Source organism: Acartia tonsa, chromosome 3 (genome assembly GCF_053477335.1).
Source record: "Acartia tonsa isolate MP-2025a chromosome 3, ASM5347733v1, whole genome shotgun sequence".
NCBI lineage: Eukaryota > Metazoa > Arthropoda > Copepoda > Calanoida > Acartiidae > Acartia > Acartia tonsa.
Genome location: NC_137262.1, coordinates 51,927,650 through 51,955,631, shown reverse-complemented (window position 1 = coordinate 51,955,631; position 27,982 = coordinate 51,927,650). Strand labels below are relative to the sequence as shown.

General features: G+C 31.6%; 1 protein-coding gene across 8 annotated transcripts; it reads left to right on the top strand.

The window, feature by feature from the left end:
* The first annotated feature begins 159 nt into the window (after window positions 1-159).
* Window positions 160-27,240, top strand: LOC145314544 (uncharacterized). 8 transcript variants are annotated; one of them, XM_080154510.1, is made up of 18 exons: window positions 164-327; window positions 1,785-1,856; window positions 2,306-2,455; window positions 8,231-8,299; window positions 9,631-9,712; window positions 13,621-13,658; window positions 20,039-20,090; window positions 21,924-22,011; window positions 22,714-22,773; window positions 23,123-23,218; window positions 23,482-23,611; window positions 23,685-23,734; window positions 24,007-24,140; window positions 24,875-24,973; window positions 25,286-25,338; window positions 26,065-26,122; window positions 26,348-26,535; window positions 26,876-27,240. In XM_080154510.1, the coding sequence occupies exons 4-17, from the start codon at window positions 8,236-8,238 to the stop codon at window positions 26,487-26,489; spliced, it is 1,146 nt and encodes a 381-aa protein (XP_080010636.1). In that variant the 5' UTR covers window positions 164-327; window positions 1,785-1,856; window positions 2,306-2,455; window positions 8,231-8,235; the 3' UTR covers window positions 26,490-26,535; window positions 26,876-27,240. The 8 variants fall into 8 exon arrangements, with proteins under 8 accessions (XP_080010630.1, XP_080010636.1, XP_080010635.1 ...); XM_080154509.1 differs by having other exon boundaries at window positions 26,738-27,240; XM_080154508.1 differs by having other exon boundaries at window positions 26,348-27,240.
* The last annotated feature ends 742 nt before the right edge of the window (window positions 27,241-27,982 follow it).

Here is a 27,982-nt window from a genome sequence, read left to right as displayed (position 1 = left end):
TTTTTTTATTTTTCAGAAAAAAAATCAGGGAAACTCAATTTCCAGGATTTTTTGGCAAATTAAGAAATTCGTAGATTTTTAAAGTTATTATTTGGAAGATTTTTTGTGTGTTTGATTTTTCCCTGAAATTGTCTGCTTTCTAATGTGTGTGTTGTTTACAATTGAGAAAGCTGTCTGCTAGCTAGGAGAGGCTCAGCCGTGCTGCATTGCATTGCAGGGAAAAAAAGGAGAAAGTTTATCAACACAAGAATTGGTGGAATTGATAAAGGAAAAAGGGAAAGAAAATTAAGAAAGAGGAAAGCAGTTTTAAGTAAACAGGCAATTTAGGTAAACTACCTTTTTAGGGAAGCTCCACTAATTTTTACAAATCCAATTAAGTTTGCTGTAATGACGCGCGTGGTAATATAAATTTTCAAAAACGGAAATTCTGCCATATATTGATGTTAAAAAGGTAGATTTTTATTAGGATTTAGATTTAAAACATTGCTTACGTGATATTTTTAAGAATTAAAAATCAGATATAACTTTTTTTGGAGGGGGGGGGGGGGGGTAAAATACATTAAATATATAATAGTGATTTCATTAAATATTGAAATTACTCAAAGAGCGACACAAATATTATATAATAAACGTTAATTGAATTTAATTTTTATATATACAGTGTGTTTTTTTTTATGAGCACTTTTTTGAAAGCAATTTTACCCCTCTTATAGTTATCAGAGTTTAATGATTAATGGCTTATTTTCTTCGTTTTTTAAGGGAAATTATGAAACAACAAAAAAAATTACAGTTTTTGTTGAAGAAGTACAGTAAAGTTGAAAATTAAAAACTTAGGTGTCAACATCTAAAAATGGTTTTAGCGCATTTTTCTTATGCTCAAATAATCAACCTTTTGCAAGAATGGCTGCTAAACACTTCAAAGTTGAGATATAGAGCTAAAAATGTATACAGATACTATTAGGGACATGTACTAGAACATATCAAAGTTTGAAGGTCATATCTCACCCAGGGAGGGAGTACTGGCCCCCCAAAGTCGACTACAGAAAATCCATTTTTTAAAGAAAATCGCTAAAACCATTTTTATATGTTGACACCTAAGTTTTTAATTTTCAACTTTACTGTACTTTTTCAACAAAAACTGTAATTTTTTTTGTTGTTTCATAATTTCCCTTAAAAAACGAAGAAAATAAGCCATTAATCATTAAATTCTGATAACTATAAGTGGGGTAAAATTGCTTTCTAAAAAGTGCTCATAAAAAAAAACACACTGTATATGGCTTTATTTACGAAAATACTTTATCTATTTCATTAACAATTAAAGAAATTAAAATGCTGCTATTTTAAGATTTGCATTGCTGATTGTTTATGCGCCTCTAAAGCATTAAAATGAAATAATACAATTTCTAAAACAAAACCACATTAATTATTTTAATTACTTTGGACAAAACTAGCAGCTCAGCTTCTTAAGGCCTCTAGCTAGGGGCACTTAAGGGAGAGTTGTTGAAAAGTATAACCCAATTTTTTATTTTAGATTTGAAAAGAAAAAATTTAAAAAGATTTGAGGGGTGGAGGTAGAACCCTCTTCTCCCAGGCATTTCATAGGGTGGGGGGGGGGGTAATTTTATTCTAGGGGCAGGAGGGTATTGTTATAAACCCTACCAGGATCTATGAGAAGATACCCTGTAAAGGAGAAGCACATCGGTTCAGCGGTTAGCGAGATCAAATACACGCACACCTACACACAAACATTCTATTACTTTATTATAAGGATTGTATTTTTTCAGATGCCCAGTGCTTTGGTGGTATGCGGATTATTGACAACTGTGGCTATTGTAGGATGCATTGTTATGGACCAGGTATGTTCTTGTCTTGAATTTTTTATCATTGGCAATAGGTAGGTTGTTACACCAATTTTAGGACTAGTATATATTGACAAACCCAATATAATCAATGGTCAAGCTGGCCCTTCGAAGTAAATGATGCAGGACTAGATATTCTAACTTGCAATCAACCAATCTTAAGATAACAAGCTCTTTGCATTAACTGTAAATAACCTAAAGCAATGTGATGCGCCTGTTTATGGTCCAGACATTCCCCTAACTTTTATCATTTCTTTCTCTTTTTATATAAAATACGACTAATCATATTAGGTACCCAACCACTTGGCCATCTAGCTATCTTTATTTTATCCTAAATTCTTAAAATTTCTGTTTGTCTATCTTTCTATCTTACAAACATACTACCTACCTATAAATCTTTTTATCAATTAATCTAAAATTGCACCCAGTTAACTGATCTTTTTTAGCAACCTGGATTTAACATGTTGATGATTGTTTTCTCCATTCTTGGAATAGTATCTCTCTGGTCATCTGACAATAAATCTGTGAAACCTAGCAGTGTTCAACAACAGAAAGAGAAAAGCCAGTGAAGTAAATGTCATTACTTACATACCTAGGTAACTTTTTTTTATAATGTTCTCTCAGGGATTTAAAAGGATAAGATAATGGCCCTTAAATTCATGTGCATCCCCAATGAAAATTACTCCTTCTATAGATTTCAATTATTGATGGAAATGTTTGAACGAACATTCTTTTTAAACGTTTGCTTTTCAGTCACAGACGGTTTTTTTCTTTAAGAAAGATTTTTTTTAAGAGAACTTAATAGATATCTTAACTTGCTTATGTTATGCAATTAGTGATAACTTGCATAAAGTTACAACTTCTGTACATATTAGATTTATTTATTTTTCTTATCAGTTCCAAGACTAACTAGGTTGTAAAGCCATTAATACTAAAGTACTTTCATATTTTATTTCTAACCAAAAAAAACTAGCGCAGCTTCTTAATAACATTGGCAAGTTTGTAATTATACAAGCTAGAATCTAAACAGCCTAAAATCCTTCCTTGGTACCATTATAAAACATCCCTGAAAATGGTGGAACGATCGGTAAACAGCAGGAAAGAGAAGATTTAATTATTGTATATTGTCCTATCCCCTTCTCTAATTATCTTACCACCTGTATATTTGTTTACAAAAGTATCTAATTTCAATTTTTCACTTTACATCTTTTATATTAACATCCTGTTTAGATGCATTCAATAGTTTTTATAGCAATTATAGTTTTGTTGCCTTGGGATAGTTGTTCCTGAAGAACAGTTAATTTTCCATAGCGAGTCAAAATAAACTGAGAATGATTGTATTTAAAAAGAACATTAAAATTAACAGAAAATCTTGTTAGATAAAAAAACTGTTAGACAATAGAGTTTTGATAATCACAAAATTATTGAAGTTTTTAAAACTGACGTATACAATACAACTAACATTCTAAATATAGGAAATATATAAGTTTAGAACATCTGCACTTTAAAACTCATAACTTACGGTCAATTTTTCAAACAATTAGGTTTATGAAAGGTCGCTTGCCATAACAAATACCTACACGATTATATTTCTTATCTTAAACTTTTGTTTTCATTTCTCATAATAGACAACAAAATAATAGATTAGTCATATTTTTTCTTTTAACTAGGAACTATACCTTTAGGGATCTTAAGGGATAAGAGAATAGACAAGGGGGGGGGGGGGGGGGGCGGGGCACATCTGACACTTTTGCGTAAACAGGGATTATAGGCTTTGTCTTAGGAGTTATAGGATAGGTTATATGGGGAAAAAGTTTAGTTTTTGGGTGTATTTTCCTTATATTTAAAAAAAAATTTGATAGGTCTCCAGGTTCAGGTGCTGCAGGCTGGAAGGTCACTTCTGGACAGGTATAAATGAAAAAAAATTTAGTTTGAAGAGTTAGAGATCAACTTATTAAACCAAATATGCATCTTTTGGGGTGTTATGAGCATATATGAAGAAACAATAAAAATCAGCCTCCAGGTTCAGGTCCTGCAGGCCTCCAGGTGAATTCTGGACAGGTAAAAACTGAAAATTTAAAATTTTATAGTTAGAACAAAACTTATTTTGCAAAAGTTGCTACTTTATGGATGGTATGAACTAATTTGAAGAAAAATTTGAAATCGGGCTCCAGGTACAGGTACTGCAGGCCTCCAGGTAAATTCTGGACAGGTAAAAACTGAAATTTTTTACTTTTGAAGTTAGAACAAAACTTATTTAACAAAAGTTGCTAGGTACTTTATGGATGGTATTAACATATTTGAAGAAAAATTTGAAATCAGGCTCCAGGATCAGGTACTGCAGGCTTCCAGGTAAATTCTGGACAGGTAAAATTTAAAAATTTTAATTTTATAGTTAGAACAAAACTTATTTTACATAAGTTGCTACTTTATGTATGGTATGAACTAATTTGAAGAAAAATTTGAAATCGGGCTCCAGGTTCAGGTACTGCAGGCCTCCAGGTAAATTCTGGACAGGTAAAAACTGAATTTTTTTACTTTTGAAGTTAGAACAAAACTTATTTAACAAAAGTTGCTACTTTATGGATGGTATTAACATATTTGAAGAAAAATTTGAAATCGGGCTCCAGGATCAGGTACTGCAGGCCTCCAGGTGGATCCTGGTCAGGTAAAAACTAAAAATTTTTACTTTTATAGTTGGAACAAAACTTATTTAGCAAAAGTTGCTACTTTATGGATAGTATTAACTCATTTGAAGATAAATTTGAAATCGGGCTCCAGGTTCAGGTACTGCAGGCCTCCAGGTGGATCCTGGACAGGTAAAAACTAAAAATTTTTACTTTTTAATTTAGAGCATAACTTCTTTAGCAAAAGTTGCTACTTTAAGGATAGTATTAACTCATTTAAAGAAAAATCTGAAATTGGGCTCCAGCTTCAGGTACTGCAGGCCTCCAGGTGGATCCTGGATAGGTAAAAACAAAAAATTTTCACTTTTAAAGTTAGAGCATAACTTATTTAACAAAAGTTGCTACTTTTTGGATAGTATTGACCAATTTAAAGATAAATTTGAAATTGGGCTCCAAGATCAGGTACTACAGGTCTCCAGGGGAATTCTGGACATGTAAAAATTAAAATATTTTACTGAAGAGTTAGAACTATATCTATTTAACTAATACAAAGAAAAATTTGAAATTGGGCTCAAGGTTCAAGTTAAATCCAACCATTTTGTTACATTTTGAATTATATCTGCAAAAAAATATTAAGCATTGACTAGAATATACAGGGTGGGGCAAATAAGACCGGACAAATTCTAACTTCTAAACAAATGAACATAAAATCATCAATTTTAAAGATTTTATTGAATTTTAAAAACTGGCAAGCAAAATAGGTATATAACTAATAGATTATTCAATAAAATCGCCGCCAGCCTCAATCACCGCCTTCACCTGCCCCCTAAACCGCCCGCAGGCCCTGGTCACCATGTCCCTGTCAAGGCTGGCTAATTTCTCCTTGATGGTGGCAATGAGGGAGGTCTTGTGTGAGATCGTGAAAATTTCTCGGTTCTCGACGTTAGAGACCCATATGGAACTTAAAAACTCATTTCAGACTATGGATTGCGCTGACAACCCTAGCTGAATCTTCATGCCATTTCCAAAAAGGTATAGAACGTCGTTCCAGCTCTACTGTGGTCCAAATAAGAGCCTCCGTGTCAAAGAGTAGCGTTAAAGTTGGGTGAATTTGGGTCCTGCGGTTACTCACGTTTCTAAGGAAATGGGGCCTCCCAGCAGCCCGATCTTAATTCAATGGACTTTTGGGCCTGGGGCTACTTTGAAGCATGCACCAATAACGTGCCTATACAACAAAGACCTCCCTCATTGCCACCATCAAGGAGAAATTAGCCAGCCTTGACAGGGACATGGTGACCAGGGCCTGCGGGCGGTTTAGGGGGCGGGTGAAGCCGGTGATTGAGGCTGGCGGCGATTTTATTGAATAATCTATTAGTTATATACCTATTCTGCTTGCCAGTTTTTAAAATTCAATAAAATCTTTAAAATTGACGATTTTATGTTCATTTGTTTAGAAGTTAGAATTTGTCCGGTCTTATTTGCCCCACCCTGTATATTTAGTCAATGCTTAATATTTTTTTTGCAGATATAATTCAAAATGTAACAAAATGGTTGGATTTAACTTGAACCTTGAGCCCGATTTCAAATTTTTCTTTGTATTAGTTAAATAGATATAGTTCTAACTCTTTAGTTAAATATTTTAATTTTTACATGTCCAGAATTCCCCTGGAGACCTGCAGTACCTGATCCTGGAGCCCAATTTCAAATTTATCTTTAAATTGGTCAATACTATCCAAATTGTTAAATAAGTTATGCTCTAACTTTAAAAGTGAAAATTTTTAGTTTTTACCTATCCAGGATCCACCTGGAGGCCTGCAGTACCTGAAGCTGGAGCCCGATTTCAGATTTTTCTTTAAATGAGTTAATACTATCCATAAAGTGGCAACTTTTGCTAAAGAAGTTATGCTCTAACTTAAAAAGTAAATTTTTTTAGTTTTTACCTGTCCAGGATCCACCTGGAGGCCTGCAGTACCTGAACCTGGAGCCCGATTTCAAATTTATCTTCAAATGAGTTAATACTATCCATAAAGTAGCAACTTTTGCTAAATAAGTTTTGTTCCAACTATAAAAGTAAAGATTTTTAGTTTTTACCTGTCCAGGATCCACCTGGAGGCCTGCAGTACCTGATCCTGGAGCCTGATTTCAAATTTTTCTTCAAATATGTTAATACCATCCATAAAGTAGCAACTTTTGTTAAATAAGTTTTGTTCTAACTTCAAAAGTAAAAAATTTCAGTTTTTACCTGTCCAGAATTTACCTGGAGGCCTGCAGTACCTAAACCTGGAGCCCGATTTCAAATTTTTCTTCAAATTAGTTCATACCATCCATAAAGTAGCAACTTTTGTAAAATAAGTTTTGTTCTAACTATAAAATTTTAAATTTTCAGTTTTTACCTGTCCAGAATTCACCTGGAGGCCTGCAGGACCTGAACCTGGAGGCTGATTTTTATTTTTTCTTCATATATGCTCATAACATCCCAAAAGATGCATATTTGGTTTAATAAGTTGATCTCTAACTCTTCAAACAAATTTTTTTTTCATTTATACCTGTCCAGAAGTGACCTTCCAGCCTGCAGCACCTGAACCTGGAGACCTATCAAAATTTTTTTTAAATATAAGGAAAATACACCCAAAAACTAAACTTTTTCCCCAAATAACCTATCCTATAACTCCTAAGACAAAGCCTATAATCCCTGTTTACGCAAAAGTGTCAGATGTGCCCCCCCCCCCCTTATTTTATTTACTCATAATTATGATAAACAAAATTGCCCCCGACGAAGATAAGTTGATCATTTTAATGGCTTTTCGTCTAATAGCCAACAAATAAAAATCTGATATCATTAGTAAACATTATATAACTTAACTTTTGTTAGAACATAAGAGTACATTTTTTCTAGTTTAGTACTAGTTACTACGTTCAGTTGTTAAAAGGTTGTTATAAACATAATATTAGTGAATAGAAATACACATTTGGTGAAAATTCTAAAGTTAGAAATTAACAAGTTTTACAACATTTAAGTCTACGAAAGATTAGAATAAAACTAATTTACTTAAAGCTGTAAAATTATATTAAGAAAATAAATTAGTTTTATTATCACACGATACATAAAAACTTAGGCTTTAGAGAAAAATTAAGGCATTAACTTTAAATCAACCTCTAAGTAGCGAAGCTCCGAAATCGTGTATGGACAAACGGACAAATGGAATTTTAAAGAAAATATCCAGTTGAAAAATATAAAATAAATCATAGATAAACGATCCTTTCTAAAAAAAAATAATAAAACTGACTTTTTATACATGACCGACAAAACGACGGTTCAAGTAAATATTATACTGGCTCATTGATAAGGGGAATCTTCATCAAAACTTTCAGCCGTCTATCTTCAATAGCAGTCGAGAAAATTTAGTTTAGAAAAGTAGTCCCTGAATTAAATGTATCAAGCTGATTACCTAAAGTATATTACAAAATATTTTATTATTGCACAAATATTTACATAAATAAGCTATCCTATTATGGTAAGTTTTTTTTGTCTGGGGCTTAAAATTTCGATATAAATAAGAAACTAATTGAGTTCTCCCTTTTAGGGAAGCTTAACATAGGTCCCGGGATGGATTTAGACAATACTTCTGCCCCCATGCTACCCCTTTGAAGACAGAGAGTTCTTAGATGCTAGGGGAGCAGCCGCTAGTATATATTAAGTTACAAGTAGATTTTTACCTATCCAAAAGTGCTACAATATTTTAGTGTGAATGATGCGCAGCTGTATTTGTGGCTCAAAGAAATGTGAAAAGGAAGCCCCACCAGGGAATGCAGGTAAGGGTGGTTTTTAAATCTGAAATAGTCATTTGTTGTTTACTGTGTAAATATATACAATGAACTTTGTTTGTTTTTTTCCTCAAAGTGTCTTTCGAGTCAGAACTTCCTTACTTCAACTTCTTATATCTATAATACAAAGTAGAACGATGTCTGTCTGTCTGTCTGTCCGTCTGTCTGTTTGTTTGATTGTAGCGAAGGATCTCGCTAACCGCTGAACTGATCGCGTTCTCCTTAACAGAGTATCTTCGGAAGGGTTTTAACGATTTAAGGGGAGGGTACCACCACCGTTTCCTAGAAAAAAATTACCCCCGAAAATTTTTTTTTTTAAAATAAACTTAAATAAAAAAATGAGTTAGGGCGGGGGTGAAACCCCCTCCAAGAAAAAAAAAAATTAATCTAAATTTTCAAAATAATGGGTTTTGGGATTCAACTCCCCCCTCCTCCACTAGAGGCCTCTAGGGGCGAAGCCGCTAGTTGTTAAATAAAGTGAAAGTATGGCAGGGTTATGCTATATTAAGCTCTGGGTTAGGGTTACCAGCAATTATGGGTTCCGCAGGCATAAAAAAAAGCTTTTTTCGAATTTATTTCAAAAAATATTTTTTTTTTGGGGGGGGGGAGGGGGGGGGGTAATCATTGCTCTACTTTCACTTTGAGGGAAAGCACTGAACTTTTTTATATGATTAATTATATGTGATAAAACTGGGAATTGAATTTCGCATGATTATTTTTTACTTTTTTATCACTGCTGGAGAGGGATATTTTCACTGAAGAAAAGCTTTTTGTCCTAAAAATTTCTGATAATCAACAGTACCTATACAATACATGCATAATAAAGCAGAAAAATATTACATTTAAACAGGATTTTCTTTGATTGGAAAAAAAAGTTTTTCTTTGGATGTTATTGCACTCTTAAACTAACATATCAAATGTTTAATTTCTTCAATGCTACTTATTTTTTTTTCTGTTCTTCATCTATTTGTATAAACGCCCAGACAAATAGATTACCGAGTAGCTTCACTATCATTTAAATATTTCCTTACAATTTTTTTGATGTTAAAAATATCAAAAAAATACCTAAAATGATGTACTTTCAACTTATTAATTCTTTGGCTGAGTAGGTATTTATCATGTTGGAACTCTAGTTCTGCTCTTGTAAATTATTGAGAAAATGTTTAATTATCTTCCATTGTTCTTTCCTTTCTTTTTTTTACATTTAACATATATCTAGGTACATACTTAACAAAACTATAATTCAAAATCTTAATTTAAAAAAATTAATAAAATGGTGGTAAATATTATTGCATGTAGTTGAGGTCAGGATAATTTAGGATATTTTGGAGATAAGTCGATGCGAATGTTTGAAGACCCATTCAAGTTCATCCAGACTGAAATAGAAACACTCAACTCCAGGTGAGCATTTATATTTTTGATTTTTTTTGCATAGGTGCATAAAGTTATTTTCCTTAAAGAGGTAGGTAGTTGCACAAAGTGCATTTAAACTGGAATTTAGTGAAATACATATTTTTTTTTAATTCAATAGTTTAAACTACATCTACCTATAGGAAATATATTTAAAGGAATTTCAATTTTCTACCAGGTAGTTTTTGAAAATATTAAGACTACAAAATTATATTTTTTGGATATATGCAACTTATATGGCTGTCTTGTTTTCACAAAAACAGCATTTTGGCAGGGCCTAATTGATTGCTATTTATTGTAATACAGAATTATGCATGTTAGATGGTATTATGCTTGCAATCAAACTCGTTAGATGCACTTCATGCCCTATCCCTTTAATCATTCAGTATACCTACTTGAACAAATCTTAAATTTGTATGGTCGCATTTTGCATCTAGTCTGTACATCGTTTTGTCCGTTTGTCTGTCGGTCATGCTTCAAATGACATTGACACTGATATTTTTTAAAGATTCCATGATTTCCTTACACTATTAGAAATAGAATATTCTTTCTTTCTCTTCTTTTTTATGACAATTGAGAATCTGCTCTATAACTCACTTTGTTCGTTTGTCCATTCCATGATTTTTAGTGCTTTGCTCCTTATGGATGCTGTCATCCTTGTTTTATTAGTTCTCTTCTAATAGGTAGTTTGTTCTTGTAGATAATACAAATATGGAAAATAAGTACCTAGATAAGAAAGTTTATTTTTCTTATCTACAAAATTTTACTGTTTAAGGGGGGGGGAAGTTTGTACACTTATAGGAAATGAAATTCAGTACCAAAGTTTGGGAGGGTACTGTGGGCTTGTTTTTAAAGTTATCAACCTAATTCTTTTTGTAGGCTCTCTTATATGACTGGATATACACGTATTTCTTTGAAAATTGAATTTCGGCACTTTCCTTCTAGGGGCTTGTGGAGCAATAGACCCCCCAAAACACTAAAAATATGAGTTCTGACCTTATTTTTAAAGATATTAACCTGATTTTTTTTATAATACTTTTTTTAACATAACCGAATCAACGAACCATTACAGATTTCATTTTGGGACTTTCCTTCTAGGGGCTTGTGGAGCAATAGACCCCTCAAAACACTAAAAATATGAGTTCTGACCTTATTTTTAAAGATATCAACCTGATTTTTTTTAATAATACTTTTTTAACATAACCGAATCAACGAACCATTATAGATTTCATTTTGGGACTTTCCTTCTAGGGGCTTGTGGAGCAATAGACCCCCCAAAACACTAAAAATATGAGTTCTGACCTTATTTTTAAAGATATCAACCTGATTTTTTTTAATAATACTTTTTTAACATAACCGAATCAACGAACCATTACAGATTTCATTTTGGGACTTTCCTTCTAGGGGCTTGTGGAGCAAAAGACCCCCAAAAACACTAAAAATATGAGTTCTTACCTTATTTTTAAAGATATCAACCTGATTTTTTTATAATACTTTTTTAACATAACCGAATCAAAGAACCATTACAGATTTCATTTTCGGACTTTCCTTCTAGGGTGTAGTGGAGCAAAAGACCCCTAAAACACTAAAAATATGAGTTCTGACCTTATTTTTAAAGATATCAACCTGATTTTTTAACACTTTTTTAACATAACCGAACTTGGTAACTTTTACAGATTTCATTTGTGACTTTCCTTCTAGAAGCTAGTGGGGCAAAAGACATGCTGTATTTGTTGCAATTGAAAAACCAATCAATAACTAATAGTTTTCTTTTTTTACACTGAATACTTAATTTTTTTCAATTATGTAGATAGTTTTTGAGTTTTTTAAATTTTTTAAAATTTGTTAGTATACATCATCATTTTTAGTCTTTGTACAGTATTTCTATACCAAGTATTATGAAACCTTAATCTAGTTGTCTTAATGTAATTTTTTTTTAAGAATACTACATAATATTTGAATATGACTGTGAATTGATTCAAGCGCATTTTCATTTGACCCTAGAAGGAAATCAAAATCTGTAATGATTACATAGTTCATTTATGTGAAAAAATTTCACATTAAAAAAATATTTTTAGTGTTTTGCTTCACTAGCTTCTAGAAGGAAAGTCCCAAAATTAAATCTGTAAAAGTTACCAAGTTCAGTGTTAAAAAAGTGTTTTAAAAAAATCAGGTTGATATCTTTAAAAATAAGGTCAGAACTCATATGTTTAGTGTTTTGGGGGGTCTTTTGCTCCACTAGTCCCTAGAAGTAAAGTCCCAAAATGAAATCTGTAATGGTTCATTAAGTCAGTTGTTAAAAAAGTTTTCTTTGAAAAATCAGGTTGACATCTTTAGAAATAAGCTCAGAACTCCTATTTTTAGTGTTTTTTTGGAGTCTTTTGCTCCACTAGCTCTAGAAGGAAAGTCTCAAAATGAAATCTGTATTGTTTCGTAGATTTGGTTATGTTAAAAAAGTATTATAAAAAAATCGGGTTAATATCTTTAAAAATAAGCTCAGAACTCATATTTTTAGTGTTTTTGGGATCTTTGCTCCACTAGCCCCTAGAAGGAAAGTCCCAAAATGAAATCTGTAATGGTTTCTTAGTTCGGTTATGTTAAAAAAAGTATTATTTAAAAAAAAAACAGTTTGATATATTTAAAAATAAGCTCAGAACTCATATTTTTAGTGTTGGGGTCTTTTGCTCCACAAGCCCCTAGAAAGAGAGTCCTAAAATGAAATCTGTAATAGTACGTAGATTTTGGGGGTCTTGCTCCACAAGCCCCTAGAAGGAAAGTACCAAAATGAAATCCGTAATGGTTTCTTCAATTTTCTTTTAGTGTTTTTTTGGAGTCTTTTGCTCCACTAGCTCTAGAAGGAAAGTCCCAAAATGAAATCTGTAATGGTTCGTTGATTCGGTTATGTTAAAAAAGTATTATTGAAAAAAATCAGGTTGATATCTTTAAAAATAAGGTAAGAACTCATATTTTTAGTATTTTGGGGGGTCTATTGCTCCACAAGCCCCTAGAAGGAAAGTCCCAAAATGAAATCTGTAATGGTTCGTTGATTCGGTTATGTTAAAAAGTATTATAAAAAAATCAGGTTGATATCTTTAAAAATAAGGTCAGAACTCATATTTTTAGTGTTTTGGGGGGTCTATTGCTCCACAAGCCCCTAGAAGGAAAGTCCCAAAATGAAATCCGTAATGGTTTCTTCAATCGGTTATGTTGAAAAAGTATTATTTTTAAAAAATCAGGTAGATATCTTTAAAAATAAGGTCAGAACTCATAATTTTAGTGTTTTTTGGGGTCTTTTGCTTCACAAGGCCCTAGAAGGAAAGTCCCAAAATGAAATCTGTAATGGTTCGTTGATTCGGTTATGTTAAAAAAGTATTATTAAAAAAATCAGGTTGATATCTTTAAAAATAAGGTCAGAACTCATATTTTTAGTGTTTTGGGGGGTCTATTGCTCCACTAGGCCCTAGAAGGAAAGTCCCAAAATGAAATCTGTAATGGTTCGTTGATTCGGTTATGTTAAAAAAGTATTATAAAAAAAAAATCAGGTTGATATCTTTAAAAATAAGTTCAGAACTCATATTTTTAGTGTTTTGGGGGGTCTATTGCTCCACAAGCCCCTAGAAGGAAAGTGCCGAAATTCGATTTTCAAAGAAATACGTGTATATCCAGTCATATAAGAGAGCCTACAAAAAGAATTAGGTTGATAACTTTAAAAACAATCCCACAGTACCCTCCCAAACTTTGGTACTGAATTTCATTTCCTATAAGTGTACAAACTTCCCCCCCCCTTATCCATCTCAAAATCAGGGGCAGTAAATATTATGCACATTTATGTAGTCTCTTTTTATATTTTAACTAGTCTTGTCATTCATAGCAATTTTAATAAATATGTTTTTTTTCAGAAATTTCCTGACCCGTTTGGCATTGAAACAAACAATAGGAAAGAATATCAGTTTTTAATTCATTTAAAAATAAAATTAGGGGACATTTATTTAATATTGTACAGTCTAGTCTGATTAATTAAAAAATATTTTAAAAAATAGAAGTGAAAAATCCATCAAAGAAAGATAGTTTATTGAACACTTTGTATCTCATCCTTATACAGTAACAAAACAAAATGGTGAACCCCATGGGCGTGGATGAACGTGTGTATTCTGACTGCCTGGATGACGTGTGTCAGGTCATCTGTTCCCTGTGTGGCAACCGGTCCACGCGGCCGAGGTTCAACATACACTGGCAGTCGGAGCACCGCGAGTCCAAGGAAAAGAATGCCTATACCTACTCTAAACTAGTGTATCACAAGTGCAAGCTCTGCAGCGAAGACATCCTGAATGATGTTATTCAGCTACAAGATCATATAACGAAAAGGCATAAGATGGAAACAAACTTGCTTGCGTACAAAGAACAATTTTTAACCGGTGATTTTCCTGGCGTAAAACGAAAACTTGAATACCATCCAGGTAACATCAAAATCGCCAATGCTACTGTTGTTAAAAAACCTAAACTAACGACGGAAGTGAAAAAAATTGTGAACACAGAAGTGAAAAAAATCGTGAACACAGAAGTTCAAAAATATGTGAATGAGGAGGATAAAAAGTATGAAGGTGAATGGGAATCTTTAGATTTGGAAGAAACAGACTTTGAGACGAGTGACGTACACAAGATGTGCCTGGCAAGGTGTGTTCAGTGCCAGAAAATTACGTTGCTACATCATATTCAGGTAATAGAGGTGATATTAGGTAAGGGTTTATAAGAGAGAGGTGTTTTCATACAAAGTGCCGGTTGAGCGCCAATTCACCCCACCCCTCCCCTGCCTAATCCCTGCGCCAGGACAAAACCAAATAATTATATGAAAATAAAAGAATGTGTTTGTCTGTATGGATCACGCTAACCTCCGAACCAATATGGTTCTCCTTTATATAGTGAAGCTTCTCACAGGTGTGGGGAAGCTTTATAATTATTTTTCGTATGGTAAAACCACCACCTTCTAAAGAGAAATCGCCCCTAGAAAAAAAATAGACTAAAGTTCCTCTAGATAGAGGCTTTTAGGGAAATAGTCGCTAGTGTAACATAACTTAGTCTGACAATCGCCAGGTATTAAAGCACCTACACTAAATATTAAAGATTCCTGTAACCCATTCTATAATTCAATTTTTCCGTTCTTCCGATCTTTTCTCTTATTTATCATTTTATTTTAGTTGCATCTGTACACATGTCATGGTATTGTCTATAAGGATGAATCAGAGAGAAATAAGAACAGGTTCCAAATTGTGAGACAAACATATTACAGGTAATTAAGCTGAAGTCTAGCTGACTTTTATATAACGAAAATCATAGCGGAAACAAGGGGGAAAACTAATACAAGCTCAGCTGTGATTGGTTGCTTAGCTGATTCAGCCTTCTGATTGGCTACAGTACACTCGGTAGATACAATGCAAGTTAAACCTAATTTTTTAAAAATTATTTTGACTATTTTTGGGTATTGGGTCTACTTGTGGTAGTCGTTCAGCAGTTAAAGCGTGGTATTTCTTGCAGGCTTCCTTTAAGGAATAAAAAAGTTTATCAATTCTAAATTCTTATACCCCCTTATAAATATTTTTTAACTACCTACCTAATTTTTTGATAGAAAATAAGTATAAAATCTTTTTTAATATTTCTCCGAACCCGATTAATACCCGCCGGATTAAAAAATTGAACCATACTAAAAATCATGTGTCCTATCGTATTACATACAATTTTCTACAATAATAGAAAATACTTCCAGTTTTGTTGGCCTGGGTCGTTATAATTTTGTCTAACACTTATGAAGGGTGGTACCCTGCGGACCTTTTCCTAACCTTAGTAAAATACTACGTAACCCTCAGAAAATACCTACTCTTATTTTCAAATAAGGTTGACGGGGTTTCTGTGCTTGAATAGGCACTTTGAGTGAAACTGCCTTGGTTATTTTCTAATCAAACAATCACAATAGAATATATTTTTTTAGATGCCGATTGTGTTGGAAAAAGTTGCTGTTCAGTTTCCACCCTCTGTACGTCCATCTGAGAGATGAGCACTATGTTAGCCTCGGAGATTATAAAGAAAGATATCTTGGCTACAATAAAGATTCATATCTGTATCAGAAACCTGTCCTTAACTTTAGAACGATCGATGAGTCGTCATTGAAAGAAGAAAAATGTTCGCTTCGCGACTTTTTGGGCATGAAAAAGGAGGAAACACCAAACGTTAGCTCAAGTCAAAATACCAGTGATAACTGCCAAGCAGAAGCCAGTGCCTACAGCTATCTTTGTCCAATCAAAGGCTGTGGTATGAAAATGAGAAAGCAGGACCTGCAAAACGGTCTTGGAGCCAACCACATGAAGTTGACCCATGATTTAAGACCTTATAAAATGAAAAGGCTTAATCTAAAATGGCTAGAAATTGTTGAAGAAGTTTCCACAAAGTTTGAAATTAAACAAGAATAATTTGATGCATCTTTGCCGAACATTTTTGTTGACTTTACCTCGATAAATTAGTGAACTTTTTTTGAGTTAGCTTAGACAATTATCAGAAGCTTTAGAGTCAAAATATTGAAAATTTTTATGTGTTAATATCTCGACAGTTTTTTCTACCTGACTTATCATAAAAAATAAGGTACTGATGAACACCTACCACAATTGTATAAATAATTTTTATCCTATTCCTTTTTAAAATCTCATTGTAAATCATCATTGTCATAAGAACAATCATTTCAAAATATTACTTTTATTTAAGGGGGGGGGGGGGTTTAATGCAACCATCCCGTAATCAGTGATTAAATGGCACTTAGAATTCGAATTTCTATCTAAAATTTTTCATGAGTAATCCTTGGTAGGTCTATTTTCCCTAAATCAAACAAAAAGTTGGAAAAGTAACGGCTGGCGGCTAAGCCGTATTTTGCCTATTTTCAGGGCAAATTCATCATTAATTACGTAGGAATCAACTTTTTAAAACATATTTTTTATTTAATTCATGTTAAATGATAGCAATAACCAATTTTTAAATTTCTAGTACCAACAGCTACCGGCTAGAACCGTTTGATAAGGTTTTTGAGTGAGAAAAAGTATTATGTGAAGATAGGTTTCGTGACTTTTTTGCTCTTAAGATAGTAATAAAATGGCAAAACAGCTGAGCCGCCAGCCGTTAGTAGTTACTTTTCCAACTTTTTGTTCGATTTAGGGAAAATAAACCTACCAAGGATTATTCATGCAAAATTTCTGATCGAAATTCGAATTCTAAGTGCCATTTAATCACTGATTACGAGATGGTTGCATTAACCCCCCCCCCCCCCCCCCTTAAGTAGGTAGATACTGAATTGTGTATTTTGTATAATTATTATTATTATGCTGAAATGTTAACTTTCATTTAAGGTTGTCATTGCAATTAAATTAACATTCTATTTATATTATAATTAACTCATAGTGCAATTGTATTGAATGGGTAGGTACTCAACTTCAGTTCCATTAAGAGGACAGTCCAATGAAGATATCTTGCAATCTAGGTACTTGGAAAGGTCATAGAAATCTAGATTAGTGCTTTCCATGAAAGAGGCCGTGGAGCACTTATTATTTTTAATTTTGGGAGCCTTTACCCACAATGCCCCCAACCTAACCTGACAAACATATTTTCAAAAAAAAATAAGGGGGGGGGGGGTATGTGCGTTAGAAGTCACTTTAAAGGAAATCGCCGCATGATTTTAACACAGGTATGATGAAAACTTTGTCCCAGTCCACAATTCTTAGTTAAAAGTTATTAACTAGGTATTACTTGTACTTATTTCAATATGGTTTGTAATTTTCTTTTTTAATAAAAATTATTGCTCCGCCCCTAGAGAATATCCAACAAAATAGTTTTAAACCTTTCCTGGATCTTTCTGCTTCAGAGAATCATATCTTCATTATGAGATTTCCAAATTCAATTGTCTTTGTCATCTTTTTCCAAAATTTGTTCTGAAATCCCAAATATTTATTTTTAATGAATATACATGTATCATAATTAAAAAGGTCTTTTAAACCCCGAACCACTTCATTATGCAATCTACATTTTCCTGGATATTTTGTCTACGGTAGACCAAAAGTGTACAGCTTTACAGTACATTGTTTCTATTTGTTAAAGCAACACGTATGATAAAAGAAAAAGATTCTTTTTAAAGTAATATGCTTATATTTCAATCAAAATCTATATTTTTGTATTTTTTACCGATCCACTTCATTATGCAAATCAAAAGAAAATCAATGAGAAAACGTTTGTTTTGCCCTTTTCTCCACTTTTAAAAAATAATTCTGATAAAATAACAATTTTTTAAGGGATTTGTGCATTAATTATAATGAAAAACAGTTTAAGGTAGATTTTATTGATTTTTCTAAATAAGAAATAATTGAAAAAAAGAAATTCTATCCCTATCACTTTAGAGGACAGCTGCCGACCCCCGGTCTTATGGATTAAGCTAAATACATGTAGAAAATATAAATTTGCCTGAAAAGTATACAAATGTTTTTTGATGTGTTAAAAAAATCCATTTTAAAATCTTGATTTTGAAGATGATGGCCTTTAAGATGCTCTTACTGGTGGTGATGGTGAGCTGAATGTTATCAAAGTACATGCCCTTGAAGAAAACATATATACTGAACTATGGTCCAATTTTTGTAGTCATAGCAGACTCCAGCCAGGCAATATTAAAAAAGAAAAAAATTGCAATTTGAATTACTAAAATTTATAAAGTAAATAATGTAGTTTTTAGATAATGGTTATATTTCATGTCGAGAGGCTCCACTGGAGGCTGCTATGACTACAAAAAATGGTACATAGGTTAATAGACAAGTTGTTGTAATGGTCATGTACTTAGATAACATTTAGCTCACCTTCACCACCAGTAAGAGCATCTTAAAGGCCATCATCCTCAAAATCAAGATTTTAAAATGGATTTTTTTAACACAATAAAAAAACATTTTTGTATACTTTTCAGGGTAATTTTTATCTTTAACATGTATTTAGCTTCATCCATAAGACTGGGGGTCAGCAGCTGTCCTCTAAAGTGATAGGGATAGAATTTCTTTTTTTCAATTATTTCTTATTTAGAAAAATCATTAAAATCTACCTTAAACTGTTTTTCATTATAATTAATGCATAAATCCCTTAAAATATTGCTATTTTATCAGAATCATTTTTTAAAATTGGAGAAAAGTGCAAAACAAACGTTTTCTCATTGATTTTCTTTTGATTTGCATAATGACGTGGATCGGTAAAAAATACAAAAATATAGATTTTGATTGAAATATAAGCATTTTACTTTAAAAAGAATCTTTTTCTTTTATCATACGTGTTGATTTAACAAATAGAAACAATGTACTGTAAAGCTGTACACTTATGGACTACCGTAGACAAAATATCCAGGAAAATGTAGATTGCATAATGAAGTGGTTCGGGGTTTACATGCAAGAAATTTTAATTACATTCATTTTTTGGCAGTTCTAGTCGTAAATTTTTTTGTTTGTGTATTTTTATTTTGCTAGTTTGATTAGTTCGAGATTGCTTTGTTACTTTTTTTCCATTTAAATTGTGAATATAACTTAATTTTACAGAGGAAATGAAACATTTAGAATTGTATACATACCTTCTGAGACTAAATCATTAGATTAAGTTTTTATCTACTCTATTCATATTTCTGAATTTTAAACAAAAACTTATATTAAGTTTCAAAAAAAAAAATTAATTGATAACTTGAAAGGTTTTTTTTGTCACAACCGCTATTTTTTGTGTTTTTGTTTGAAAATTAAGCTTATTGTAAAAAGGTAAACTATTATTTTTTGTTGATTATTGTAAATTGTTATGTTTGATTTAAATACATTCTTTAGAGAAAATTATTCTTTTCTATGTAATTAGGTATCTAAAAGATTCCAAAATACTATTTTTTAATATTTGATAATTTCAACTTTGTTTAAAGTTTATATTGGAAAAAAAATCATTGATACAAAAGAGATTGTGAAATTATATTATGAAGTTGAGCTTATTAAAATACAAGAACATCGAAGCTTTTTTATTACTGCAGGCAACCCTATATCCATTTTTTTTGTGGGGGGTGAAATACCCCTTCTCCCCTTTAGATTTCCTTGGTAAGAAAATCTTCTTTTTATTTCTAAGTACATTTTTCAGAAAAATAATCGAATTTTTGTTATTTAGACTTTTAAAAGTGTTTAATTAAAAGAATATATAATAAAAATATATTATTTTTCATATTCCCCTTTAATGATTTTTAAGAAATACAGGTAAATATAAAACTGATTAATAACCTTGACTTGTTAGTATTGGCAGAGCACAAGTTAATCAAACATTTCTTGGACAACTGCATGCAGGAATGGATATACAAAACAGCAAAGTTTTTACAACAAAGGGAGGAGTAGGTTGCGCTAAAAATCCGTAAAGGTTGTGTGTTTTAAGTTAAAAACAGTAGTAGAACGATAAAAATTAGAGTTAACTTTTAAAAAATTGTCTAGGTATAGTTCTTTTCAATAAGAAATACACATATTTAGTTAATATTACCGTTCTTCTACTATTTTTAAGCCTTAAAACTCACACCTTTACGGATTTTTAGCGCAACCTACTCCTCCCTTTCATAAAAATATCATACAACAAACGTTTAATTTTATTTATACAAGAGGAATAGTTTAGATTGTAGGAATCAATTTTAAACCAATGTAAATAACTCTTTTTAAAAGCGAAGCTTTTCTATAATTAGGGTCCGTCCGTACGTCCGTCCGTCCGTCCGTACGTAACGGATAGCTTTTTTCGCTAATTTAGGCATGTTAGAATTGTCCTATTGATTTAAAACTTTGCATGGTGATTCCTGTAGTAGTTAGGTACGATTTAGAAAGCGTAGCAACTCTATAATCATTACCAGAATGTCCGTACGTCCATTTTAAACATGTTGATTTTTTTACTTTTTTAACAACAAATTTTTATGTGATCTAATAATCCGATTGATCTGATTTTTGGTATATTGATTCCTGGAACAACAATGAACAATATTATAAGCGAAGCAACTCTATAATCAAGTCCTAAAAATGTAAGTATGTCCATAAACATTATCCTGTATCAAGCAGCTTTTCAACAAATTTACTTACAATTTGGCTTCGACTCTTATACTTTCATATTCTGATTATTCAGTTCAAACACTATACACTGTTAATGTCCGTTTGTCCTACCGTTTCAGTGCTTCGCTTTTATGGATGTTGTCATCCTTGTTGTAAAACATTTAACCCCATTTTACAATTTGTGTTTGATATTTTTTGTCCTTAGCCTCTAAAGGCTTTGCTAAGTCGTAAGTTAATAGCCTAAAACAACCCAAGTGTTATATATATGACTTCCATGAAAATTCGATCAGCCATTTTCAAGATCCAAATACCCTTACTACTTTAATTGGTCTTAGCAGTTTTATTTAATGCAATTTACATTATATTATGAACAATCGTGTTTTGGCAAAAAAAAATTCGTTGTAACGTCCATAGGGGAAATTTGCAATATTTTTTTTAATTAACATTGAAATATGAGCCTTTTCTTAATGTTTTAGAAGTCTTGCTAATATTAATTTTGCAATACTTAAAACCTATTAGCGCCCTATTTTTAAAAGCGAAGCTTTTCTATAATTAGGGTTGGTCCGTCCGTCCGTCCGAGATAGATAGCTTTTATTCGTTAATTTAGGCATGTTAAAATTGTTCATCGATTTCAAACTTTGCATGATGATTCCTGTAGAAGTTGGGTACGATTTAGAAAGCGTAGCAACTCTATAATCTTTACCAGAATGTCCGTACGTCCATTTTAAACATGTTTATTTTTCTACTTTTTTAACAACAAATTTTTAAGTGATCGAATTATCCGTTTGATTTTTGGTATATTGATTCCTGGGACAACAAAGAACAACATTTCAAGCGAAGCAATTCTATAATCAAGTCCTAAAAATGTAAGTATGACCATAAACTTTATCCTGTATCAAGCAGTTTTTCAACAAATTTACTTACAATTTTGCTTCGACTCTTATACTTTTATATTCTGATTATTCAGTTCAGACACTATACAAGTGTTAATGTCCGTTTGTCCTACCGTTTCAGTGCTTCGCTTTAATGGATGTTGTCATCCTTGTTTAACACATGAAATAGGCTGTTTTGTATAATCACCCCTCATATATGCAGGATTTCTATAATGGCTTGAAAGACAATTACAGTGAGCTATTTGGAGATTCTATTGTATTTGCTGATGCAAACACAGCTATTAAACTCAGGAATTTTACAAAAAAAAAATCTATTAAATGATTGCAATAGACATTAAATAGGGACAATTAAGTTCATAGATTTGTAGTTTTATATGTTATTTAGAGTCATTTTATTTCCAAGTTGAATAAAGTATGTAGGTCTATGAGTGTTTAATGGGTTATCTAGCAAACAGTAATCTAAAATTTATAATGTTAACTGTGTTGGTTTGTCATAAGAATAAAAAGAGTACCTACTTTTTTTATAAATAATTTAAGAGACCATAAATGATGTTACGAAAATTTAGATTGCCTGTAAAGAAAAGTTATAATATATTAGCCACCTAAATACATAAATAGGTCCTATGACAAACACAGGAGTCCCAAACGCAGGAGTGGACACTTAACCTAACCTAACCTGTTTTAGACCTTCTTTTAGGTTTTTTTAGTGTCTAACCCCTGCGGGGGGCTTATTTGTACATTCATATCTTAACCTAACCTAATCTGTATAGAAATACTTAATTAAATTAATATTTTAACACTCCTGCGTTTGTCCACTCCTGCGTTTGTCCTGGAACCAATAAATATCATCATTAATAAACTAAGCTATACCTATATATGATAGACCAATTTTACCAAAAAAATCTTGCATCATTTTAAAACTTCTCTTTAATTTTCTATGTTAAGTTAGCTTGAAATAAAAAGATTTTATTAGTAAATTTGCTGAACGTCCAGGGAAATTCTACTGCCTTTATTTCACACAGATATACTACATAACTATGAAGCTTCTTTACAGGCAAGTTAAAATTATTTATTGCATCGTATTATATACAGCTTTCCGCGGAAATTAAATAAAAATTATTGAGGTAGTAATATTAAATAAAAGATCGTTGTCTGTCTTCTGTGCCTCTCTCTAATCACTGAACAGCCTTGGTTCTCCTTAACAGTGTAGCTTCTCATAAAAACTTTTTGGTTGAGGCTACCACCACTCTTCTACTAAGAGAGATCTATCTTAGAACCCCCCCCCCCCTCTCTAGTTTTTAATATAGTAGCAAAACGGCATTAAAATAAAGTTTCTGTCAAAAAACTAATTTTGTGTCTTAAAAAGCTTGTGATTAAAGACACAAAATTGTTTTTATTTTAAGGGTATACTCGAAGACTGGGCAGCTGAATTAGACGGAAACATTGGACTTAACCTCTATGAAGAAATTAAGCAGCTGGCGTTAACTTTTAATCTAGAGGTTAGGTTTATATGAATCATTTAGGATATTTTTGTTGCGCAGATATTTTAACTAGTGTCTCTCTTTCCGTAACCGTCGCGTTGTTACAAAAGGTTATTTACCGAATTTTTATGTATGCTGTAGTGAAATTTTATTAATTACCAAATACCTACTTAATGAGACTTGATAAACTTATACTGTATCATAGTTCACTGCTCTTATTTGAAACTGAAAAATATTTGCTTCAAGTTTTTTTCCTACTCAAATTTAATATAATTTTGTAGATTTTCCTCGGAATCCACCACAAAGACGACATTGAGCTACTTCAAGAGTTTAGTGGCTATTCGCGGGAACATTGGCATGGAGTTATTGCCTTGCCCATGAACATCAGGATTCCATTCTGGGGTAATTCAGGTATGTAGATTATTTCCTTATATTTTAAATAATCGGTCAAACCATTCGTAAAATCAAAATAAACTTATTTTAGGATACTCAACTGCAGTACAAGCAAAACAAAGACTTCTAGAAATCATCCAGGTATTGTATTTACATAATTTTGTCTTAGATCAAACGAAAAATGACAACATTTGAGATGGACAATTGGGAAAAGTACTAAATTGGTTAGAACCATAGGTATTACAATTTACAACAATTTTAATTATTCCGAGTAAGAAATTGGTCTATACAGGAACAGACATAAAACGTTTGTACAAATGAAACTCTTAATTAAGAAACGGTTTTTTTCTAGGATTTTTAAAATTTACACGACTCTTAATTGTTTGTACAGTCTGTAAAAGATTTTTATTTAGTCAAGATATACAGCAAAATGCTCAGAATTTATGGAAAACTTGAAAGACAAGAAAATGCCGGATGATTCCATTTTTGACCACCTACTGTTGTTCTCCTGTGCTCTCATACCTAAAGCTGTTGGCGCCATTTTAAGGTAAATATATAACAATAGATCTAGATATATACTCTCTTAACAAGCTAATAGGAAAACTATGAGTAAAAAGTAGGATTTCTTAGAATAAAGCTTTGTTTGGAGAAATTATAGGTATTGTGTGAAAATTTCTTCTCTTGTATAATGTGAAGCATATAACAAAACATATAAAATGAGTAAGCTATGAAAAGTTGAATTTCTTAGAAAAAAGCTAACTTTTTGGAAATTATACCGTCAAAAAATTTTGTCTCGAGTTATTGTAATGCATTGCATAAAACTACCTATATATAAACAAAAGGGTTCGTCTGCTTTGAATCCCCTTATAAGTTAGACTACATAGATCTTTTATATCTATTCACAAAACCTCTTCATTTCTTGTGTAAATAAATATCTAAAGCTTTATCGAAAACTAGGGTCAAATAATTCAACCATTAGTTTTTTTTTATCATTAGTACCTAGTTTGATTAAGTAAGTTTTTTGTTAGTATTAATATCAAGTTAGTTTTCAAAAATTAAAATCTTTAAACCGCCATCAAATGCTTTGTACGAGTCTAAAGAATTAAAACGAATTAGACAAGTGTACTACTCTCTATATTGAAGTCTTAAAACTAAATACCTAGGGGTTTGAAGATTTTTTTTCGTCGATTAAATTGTAAATGCAAAAAAATGTTGTTTGATTAAATCAAAAAACTCATTAAATTTTCTATTCTATGCCCCTTCAATGCAATATTTGTTCAGTGTTTTCTTTGAGCTTAGCTGGTACTACAAACCTTATCTCAGTAAAAATGGAGAAATAGAGGATGGTATTTTAGAAAGAATATTATTAGAAATAGCAAGGTAAAAATTAAACTTTTTAACAATAAAGAAATAATTACTGAAATATCGCAGCAATAACAAATTAACAACTTTTTTATGTAAGATAAGTACATTAAAAAAAACAGTGTTATGTAGTTTTAGATTTTAAATAATTAACATAGATAATTTTTAACAAGTATTCCTTTTAGTCCTTGTGAGGATATTTTAGCCATGTGTGATTTTTATTTTAAACATCTGATAATAAAAAAAGAAAGTTTGCACTAAAATACTTGAATTTACAGGATTTAAAGAGCAGATATAGTAAAAACGAATTAAGTGTTAATTATGATTTAGAATGTATCCTCCTTTTATTGGTGGCATAAGGGTTGCCTCAACAGAAACAATAGGTAAAAACAAAATCAATATTTACAGTAGTTTTGTCAAGCAATATTTATATTATTTTTGGATTCGCCCCAAACTTTTACTAGGGCCTCTCTCCTAGTAGGGGAGGGTGTAAACCTCTACAATTCGCATAACAATAAACATACTCCATTTTACAAAATGGTCAGGATTGGTATTATCCTCTTAGAAATATTTTAGCGTTCTCCTCTTAGAAATATTTTAGCGTTCTCCTCTTAGAAATATTTTTTTCAATTTTGAAAATTATTATACCCCCCCCCCCCCCCCCCCCCCCGACAGAATTACTATTTCAGGTTAGGTTAGGTTTTAGGCTTTTAGGCTAGGAAGCCGAGCGCTGCGGCTAGGCAGGCAAGGGTGCCGAGCGCCGCGGCCAGAGTTCATAGTTCTGTTGGGGGGGATGAAAGGGGGGGGGGGGTGGTATAAAAATTTTTAGAATTGAAAAAAATATTTCTAAGAGGATACCTATTACCTATTACCAATATTTTTTTTCAATTTTGAAAATTTTTATAAATTACCCCAAGATTTGTTATCATTCATAAAAATCAGAGGCGGGACTACCGCCGTTTGCGCCGCCGCAAAATTTGTTTTTTCGACGAATTAGGTTATCAGTTTACCATCTTTTCCCGATTCAAATTCTAGAAATCCAATGAAAAAGTTTGCAGTTTGACTTTTGTAAAGCTTTTGACGATGTATTTTGAAGCCACTCTTTTTAGGACCACATGACTGTGTTGGCAGACACTATAGTTGGAGATGTATTATCAATATAGCCAGGTAAAATTCTAATTATATTAGGACCTCATGACTAGGTAGACACTATAGTTGGAGATGTATTATCAATATAGATGTATGCCTTTTTGTAAGTCAAAATCTCCCTTTTTAAATTAGAAAGAAAAAAAGAAAACAATAATTTTGCATTGATATGCTAATGTTTGTTTATGTTTCATCATCTAATTAGATCACAAATGCATCTTTTCTTAAATTGTAATCTTGTTTTAGGTTTATTTTGAAGAAGTTTGATTTAACTGCAACCACTGAAATACCTGTGGGACACTTCCCAGCGGTCAAATACCTACCTTGCCTTCGCCCTGCCACTCCCACACTGTTCCACCTCATACACAGAAGTTCATATCCAGAATAACCACTAGAATTTAGAATATTTTTATCTTGAATATCATAAGAAACATGTATAATTATATCTTATTATAAAAAAGTAATAATGTATTTTTGTGTGTCTGTTGAGATCTCATTAGCCATTGAACTGATTGAGTGTCCAATTTTAGAAGCTTCATAAAGGTCCTTGTTAGGTTCTATCTTTTTAGAAGGATGTTAATGGGCTTTTTCTCTTCCCCCTACCTCCTCCTTTGAATTTAAATGCAGCGCACCTAGATGCTATGGGCGTAGTCGCTAGTAAAAAAATAGTAAATAGCTAGGTATAACGTTATTGCATTTGTACAATCATTTTGCAGTAATTCTTTTTCTCCTTACACATTTACTATTTTTATAACTTAAATTCTTAATACTAAGGAACACATACTTTTGAACAAGAGCAATATATGGTCTAAACAGCAGAAAGTTTTACATACTACCTCAAAAAATTGCATTTGTGCAGCAACAATCATAATATATAACATAATTTTTACATAAGATACTTTTAATATTAGAGATATTCTTTATATGCAATTTTAGTGTTTGTATATATTATTTTATTAAAATTTTGTTTGAAATAGTTTAATATTTAAGATAAATCCTATATCTTAACCTTTTTTGCCATAACAAGAAACTTCACTAATAAGATTTTCCACTAAAGTACAAGTAAAAACTTTTAACAAGTAGAGAAAGAAAAAAAAACTTATTTAGAAACAAAGATTTATCTACTGTGAACTTTCAGAGAGAGAGGGGACATTGGGCGGTTTATTACACTAGTCCCTTAAGTTTTCAAAAACCATTTGTTCTTTTATTGAATTTAATTGGTTTTTCATTCAGTTGAATAACCAAATTTTTCATCTACTAATCTACAGAAGGGGTAAATTTGTGTATCATTATTGGGGTTGAACTTCAATTTATAGACCATTGTCTGATTAACTTTAGTTTCCTTGATTAGAAATAAAAGATTGCATTTATTTGAGGCTTTTTAGATCAAATTAGATAGAAAAGTTATCCAAAAAAGTATAATGATTAAGAAATTATAAGAGTCATAGGCTACTGTAAGCTATGGTATTTTTTAAAAATGTTTTATCCTATACCATAAATGTAAAAAAATCTGCGACAACTTGAATAAATAAACACCTATTACTATTTTATTTTTTATTTGATAGTTATTTTTTATGTATTATCATTATCCTTAAGTTCAAAAATTGTACCAAAAAAATTAATTTTATCTATACTTTTCATCTAATAATTTCTGAAAATCATAGAAGACTTATTCTATTTAAGTTAAACTCTTGTATTTAAATACCTGATATTTTAAAATTACAATTATATAAAACAAAATTTCTTTCTTCAATTTATATTAAATCACTTACTGAAATTGCTTCTCCTAATCCTAATGTGATAAAATAGTTTGTACTCAAAAATCATTGAAAAGATTAAGTTTGTGCGTAGAAAGAAAAAGAAAACAGATTGGATAGAGTC

What these genes read in the sequence shown, in the direction of transcription:
- LOC145314544 (XM_080154504.1), top strand. Translation starts at nt 13,836, where the DNA reads ATGGTGAACCCCATGGGCGTGGATGAACGTGTGTATTCTGACTGCCTG. An exon ending in CGTTGCTACATCATATTCAG is followed by an intron (nt 14,439 to 14,916) that starts GTAATAGAGGTG and finishes ATTTTATTTTAG; the next exon opens with TTGCATCTGTACACATGTCA. An exon ending in GTGAGACAAACATATTACAG is followed by an intron (nt 15,009 to 15,704) that starts GTAATTAAGCTG and finishes ATATTTTTTTAG; the next exon opens with ATGCCGATTGTGTTGGAAAA.